At 43.0% G+C, this 6,738-nt stretch overlaps 1 protein-coding gene across 1 annotated transcript; it reads left to right on the plus strand.

Annotated features, from left to right (window-relative positions):
• The first annotated feature begins 2,244 nt into the window (after positions 1–2,244).
• LOC143147271 (uncharacterized) lies at positions 2,245–5,598 on the plus strand. Its single transcript, XM_076312380.1, has 4 exons — positions 2,245–2,326; positions 2,895–3,081; positions 3,268–4,743; positions 4,906–5,598. Exons 1-4 carry the CDS (start codon positions 2,290–2,292, stop codon positions 5,192–5,194), a joined length of 1,989 nt encoding a protein of 662 aa, XP_076168495.1. The 5' UTR covers positions 2,245–2,289; the 3' UTR covers positions 5,195–5,598.
• Positions 5,599–6,738: the final 1,140 nt, after the last annotated feature.

A 6,738-nucleotide genomic window follows, 5' to 3' on the forward strand; every position in this document is an offset into this window, starting at 1 on the left:
CGGAAACTTTTTCTCTCCTCCTTTCGCGACGCACACGCAAAGTAAACAACGTGCTGCGGGATGCAAGGCAGACGGGGGAGGGGTAGGGGAAATTGTGAAATTTCGATCGTCGAGGTACGACCTCGATCTTCGTGGCATAACAGGAACCACGTGATTACGTCCTTACTCGTGTTTCTTTTCTGCGTTTTACTTTCGATGCGCGGGGACGATCGATCGTTCTTTTCGAAGGAATAAACGGAAGCGATCAGCTGTAAATCGGTAACACCCCGATCTAGAATATCCACAATGTACGTGTGCGTGCACATGCCGGTACGTGTAATTGTAATTTTGTTTACGCGTGCACGTACACATGTATGTATACGAGGATGAGTGTTGCGAGCGGTGTACGTAGCCAATTCGTAAGATTAACCTGTAAACACGTGCGTACAGAACTGTGATAAATCGGTAAAGTAAAACAATGAATACATAGAAAATCGTAAGATATAAAGTAACACTTATCGGTTTTCGATCTACCAACCTTTACGATACGACTCCTCTTTTTCTCGTCGATGAATCGATTCACCCTCTCCCCTCCCGGTCTGCGGTGTTTCCATGTGGACAATCTTGAATTTCTGAACGAAAATCGTTACTTCTGAATCGATTAATTTTCAACGCCCGCGTCAATTCGTCTCGTTACTTCTTCAAAAAGTCACTTCGAAGTCGATAAACGTTTTATGTACGAACATTAAGGGAATGTGTTGCACGTTGAAGAAGGTGGGACGTCGTTTTAACCCGCCGTGCTCCAAAGAGTCGATCGAGTCGCCTAACGCGGAGTCCTGGGCCGCTGGAATGCATCGCAGCACTCCCAGGATGCACCTTTTAGAGTGCAACCAGTGTCTCGATCTCCCTGGCAAAGGTCACGGGACGACCGGTCACGGCGAACTCGAGACGCTGCATTTCATATGTCGCTAAAACGAGATCCAAAAGTCAGGAGCTTCGATCGTGACGACTAATTGAATCGCTCAGATCCATATCGATCCGTAAACCCCGAACAAGGTTTCTTCGACGTGTTTCGTCGAAGTTGCAACCATCTCGGTATTTTCTCGAAATTCGATCGACCGTCTACGTTCAGACGCGATTACCCGGAACGATTCAATGGAACGCGTTGCCGATTAATCGTTCGATCGTTTGTCGTTTGTCGGATTTGATTTATCACGGTTTACGCTTTACGATAACACTCTTCGATCGTGTGTTCGAAACAGTCCCTGTTACAAAATCGTTGTTTATACAAACAGAAGAATTCCAGATCTATCGCACAGGATCAATATCTAACACGCACCTGAACGATGTGTGAAAAACATAAAATTCGTATAAAATATGAGGTCGCTGAGGGGTTGAACCAGAATCTCGAAGATCGAAAACCAGGTACAGCTCGATCCTGTATCGAAAACCCTCGATCACCACTTAATTTAGTGTGCGTGGTTTGGGATTGAAATTAAACTTTAAATACTCCACTCTTGTAAAATGTAAATATATATACGTATTGAAATAAAAATGTTCCGTTTCAGATTAATTACACGATTTAAAGGATTTCATCGAGGCGCCAGTTTCTCGTAGTAGACAAGCTTCGAGTGCAAAGGGTTAATAGTCATCCCTATATATACATACTTACATACATATATATATATATATAAAATGGATCCTGCGAGAATTCAAAAGAGAATTTGGACACGTGTAATTTAAATTAATTATAATTACACCTGATGTTATATGTATATATATATTTATATATATTATATAAATATATATAAGTATCTATATATATATATGTCCACACACACACACATAATATATATATATATATATATATATACATATAATATATACATATAACATATAACATCACGTGTAATTATAATTAATTGAAATTACACGTGTCCAGATTCGCGGGATCCGTTCATCCATCCCTGACATCTCGCAAAGAGAACACTTATCGTACACCGGGTACCATCTGTCGTTGACTTGGCCGGCGGATCAAGCTCGAGAGTGACGTAACGCATCGTTACGTCCTCTACCCCCGTCACACGTGTACCCTCTCTCCTGGAGGGAGGACAGGGGCCCCTACCTTTTTCGCGGGCCCCGGAGCCATCCTCCCAGAAACCGTTTCCTCCCGCTGGGCATCCTCTCCTCGGTCGAGACGTTCTCCTCGACTCCGCAGTCGCCACGAAGAGACCCTTCGCGAAGGTAACGCGGGAGTGTAATCTTTCCTGCGGACAAAGAACAAGAGCGGTGCAGAGCCTGTTCGTGATCATGGTAACCGTAGGACGACGTTTGATACTTCTCTGGGGTAGGTTTGCGCTATCGAGTCGCGAAAAACGTTCGACCAACGCGAACAACTCGATTCGTGGCACATCGCCGTCCGGTCGACCACTCGGGGTAATCTTATTCGTACGTAACGCGATCGAACGCGTACGCGTGTTTCCATAGAGTAGAGAAACCGAAACTGTAAACTTAGAAATCCAACCGATCGCTAGAAACCGGGGATCGTGGCTTTCCTTCGTAATTTCCATCGCTCCGGCGTCGAATTCGTGTTCACTGTCGCGCCTCCTCGAGCGAGACACGTGGGTAGAAACTCTCGGTACGGAGATAGCGCGCGGCGAAGCTCCTCTTTTATGCATGGAAAAAGCGCGGCTTGTTGCCCGAACGAGCGTTCGACGAAACTGTTACGGTGTCTTCACTAACCGTGACAAACGGCTCGCCGTTAGTCTCTAAAAATCTTCTAACGACTTCGTGTTCGCGACCGATAAGTCGACTTTCCACGGTGAGACATCGCGATAAAACGATAAAGAAACTCACCGTCACGGTAAAGAATAAAATCGAATCGAGCAGTGAAAGAATCACCGGTTCGGTTACAGCGATCGTATTGTGGACCTGCGTCCTCGGGCTTCAACGGCCACCACCCAGGTACTCCCAGCAATACATGCCGGAAACTTCCTTCAATTGTCGCAATAAGATCGTAGGAAGCTATTACGCCGACCCTGAGACCGACTGTCAAGTGTTCCACGTTTGCGTGTCCGTGTCGGGCACCATTCAGGATTACAAGTAAGCCAGAACGAAGAGAACTTGCATCCGATGATGATGATCGTTGAAAAAATGTTTCCCTAACTTTGAATCCTGACCGGACAGGGATCGAGGTGGAAACGTTTCTTCGTACGGCGTCTCGTTAAATACTCTGTTTTCCTTTTCTTTTCTTTTTTTCCTTTCTCTCATTTTCTTTACATCGAAAAGGTTCTTATGTCCGAACGACACCGCGTTTGACCAAGAGAGTCAAACCTGCGCGGACTGGTACGACGTGGACTGCGAGGCAGCCACCCTCTACTATGCCAGCGACAACTTCGATTTGTACAGAATCGGATCCGGACTGGAATCGCCGCACTACGACAGTATACGAAGCGATGCCGAACCCCAAGATCACCTGCAACGCAGCGAGACAAGTGACCCCGTTCGTTCGTCCGCCAATACACTGAACCGAGTCTCCTCTACCGGTTACAACGCGAACAACAACCGTGATCTGCGCGGCAGCGGCAGCGGTAACTTCTACAATAACAGAAACGGCAAGGAGGAGGATTACGAGAACGAGAAAACGTACAAGGACGAGAATCTGGCACAGGAGACCAGAAAGAAAACGGGCGTCAGGAAGATCAGCAGGAAGCAACAGTTCACCGAGAACGGGGACAACAATTACGCCTCGTCCAGCACCGTCGCTGCACCACCGGCGATCAACAATCAGAACACTTACACCGGTTTCTACAGCGGCGGTAACTACAATCAACGAGCGAATGGTTTTGTACCCTCGACCAGTACCAGACCGCAGGAGAATTACAACAGAAACCAGAACACCCAACGATACAACGCGCAATCGTCGACGTACAGGCCCAGCACGAATTACCAGGACAATTACAATTTCCAGTCACCGAGCACCACGACGAGGACGACCGTCTACAATGCGTACAATGCTAATTCCAATTACAATCAACAGAGCACCGGCAGTTTTAGTCCGAGTACAACAGTGAAATCGACCAGCTACAACAAGAATTATCAGAATTACAACAACGGTGGCCAGTTTGTGCAATCCACGACCCTGCAACCCAGCACCAATTACCAATCGAACGATTACACGAATTATCAGAGAAATTACAACAACATTCAACGTGGAAATAACAATGTACCGTTTCAGTCCACGACACCTGCACCCACTGTATACGACAATACTTACAATAACAATAACAATAACAATGTTAATAATAATAATAATAATAACAACAACAATAATAACAACAGCAACAACAATGGGCAATTTAGAAGCGGTACGTCTACAAGGCAAGACATCGCTCAGGCAACCACAAAGTATTTCCCGAGTTACGCAAGCAGTAGCTACGCGCCAACTACTTACAGCCCAGCCACAAAAAAATACATTGCTAATGACAACAGTCAAGTTCAAACCTCTCTGAGGAATAACGAAAGTGGACAGTATTACGAGAAGACTAGCCAACCGATTAAAAGTTCGTCCCAATATTACGATAGTACCAAGGCACCAAAGAAGGCTACACAGTACAACAATTACGACGGGACCAATGGAAAATATTACACCGAGACCAGCACGAGTAACTACGATCTTGCAAGATCGTCCGTTGGAATTGGATTCAGTCCTGCGAGTATCAACCATCTGGCTGAAACACCACGATCCACTACTCCTGTGCCAAGGTATTCCGATAACTAGATAATAATATTTAAGCGTTTCATTTTTCGGTAACGTCTATCGGCAATTATTCACACGTAAAGAAACATTCCTCGAACAAGAACAACAACCAACGGAGCCGAAAACCAAACGAGATTCACCGAGAATACCGTTTTTCGTTTGTACAGAAGGATCTCTACGGCTACCACGTACAATCCGAATAACTTCAACTCGAATACGCAGAGGCCGCCACAGTCGCCGACTACTCCCCGTGGAAGCACCTACGTCAGCGGATCCGCGAGACCTTTCTCGTCCACGACGAGACTGCCCGCTACTAGTACACCGCGACCAAAATCTGGAAAGAAATCCGATTACGATTACGCTTACTACGATAACACCGCTGGCCTCGAATACGACAGCCTCGACTTGGAGCACGTAACCGGGAACAAAGAATCGACGAAGATCGCGAGGAATTGATTTCGTTTCGTTTTCCAATCGCGTCCCTCGGAGATCAATGATACGCATACCGTACGTTAGAGAAACCAATCTCGCCACGCAAAGTTCCATGGAGCTCTGGAATAACTTCACGAGTAATAGTGGCCAGTGCATTGTCAAAATTGGCTTTCGACGACAGTATAAATGAAAGGGATATTGGAAGCCAATTTTGTCGTAACAAGTAGAGAGTTACCTTAAGTACATAACGATCCACCGAGATCGAACGATAACGCCTATTTCGATAGGCCTCTTTTCTTTTTTCATATCTTTCTTTTTTTATACAGTATTCTAGGATAATAAAGAATTACGCGCGCAAAGTATCTGTTCCGCGCTGAATGTTACAAATAAATTGAAACGATATTCCGCCGTGTATTGGTAGCGCGATGTTATCGAAATTTGATACGTTTTGTACATACTACGACGAAAGGTGTTCAAATTTACAATAATGTCTCGATTCGTGTCCTGAAACCTGCGGACTGAGTGTATATAATATAAGTATTTCAATTGAAACAAAAAGAACGAGAAAATATTTGGCCTTTCAATTTGTTTCCCCATCGTTTCTCTGCTTTACGGTTCCATTTCAAATTTATAATACGAATCGGCAACGTAACGGAACAAATTTAACGATGCTAATTATAAAACGGAAAAATCTCAAAAAAAAAAAAAAAAAAAAAAATGAACGTCGTTCATTTTGCCACGAGAATCAATTTCCCCGTTTTAGTAATATACCAATATGAATCGTTATACCGTCATTTAATAAACAAACATGTTTACGATTGAAAAGAAAACAATAATTACCACGGAAATAAGCAAAAGGATATATCTACATAATTATAAAAAAGCGTGAGTGCATTCAAAAATATTTTTTTTAAATAACGTTTTTTTAAAATACTTGACACCGATCCGCAGACTACCTAGTGTTAAAATTTCATATAAAACCTTGAATCTGTGTTATTTTTAACATTGAAAAAATATGTTTTAATCGATTAAACTCGATCCCTTACGTGTTTTATTTCTTGTTATTGAAAAAAGCCCTCTACATAAATATGTACTCCTAAACGTAGATAGGCAAGTGGCAAAACTTTGCATAATAAAAACAAATTAAAAAGAAAGAAATATAAAAAGGAATTTATAATACAACAAAGCAGCGAGTGACCCTACATGAAGAAGTAAAAAAAAAATTTGGTGTAACATTCTTTTATCCGGAACTTCGTTTTCGAGAAACTCGATTTTTAAATTTGTTCATCATTATGAATGATTTAGTTATTGTCTATTCTTCTACCCCGGTTGTCTCTGTCCGAGATAGTGTTTACAAACATTGTTTATTGGATAGTTAAAACAGTACGAAGTGTTTCTACTGATAATTCATTGATTATTCCGTATTACTACTTTCTGTTGCAATACTACAATACAGTACACTATCGGTATTATTAAAAATGTCCTTGTTGTTGCCATTTCTTGAGGATAATGTAATAAAACAAAATAAATTATCAATATTCGTAAACACTAGCTCAGACGGAGACAAT

This window comes from Ptiloglossa arizonensis, chromosome 5 (assembly GCF_051014685.1).
Source record: "Ptiloglossa arizonensis isolate GNS036 chromosome 5, iyPtiAriz1_principal, whole genome shotgun sequence".
Lineage (NCBI taxonomy): Eukaryota > Metazoa > Arthropoda > Insecta > Hymenoptera > Colletidae > Ptiloglossa > Ptiloglossa arizonensis.

Excerpts from the sequence above, each read along its gene's own strand:
- LOC143147271 (XM_076312380.1), top strand. The coding sequence starts at position 2,290 with ATGGTAACCGTAGGACGACGTTTGATACTTCTCTGGG. Across the intron at positions 3,082-3,267 it reads GGCACCATTCAGGATTACAA|GTTCTTATGTCCGAACGACA; the intron begins GTAAGCCAGAAC and ends TACATCGAAAAG. Across the intron at positions 4,744-4,905 it reads TCCACTACTCCTGTGCCAAG|AAGGATCTCTACGGCTACCA; the intron begins GTATTCCGATAA and ends TCGTTTGTACAG.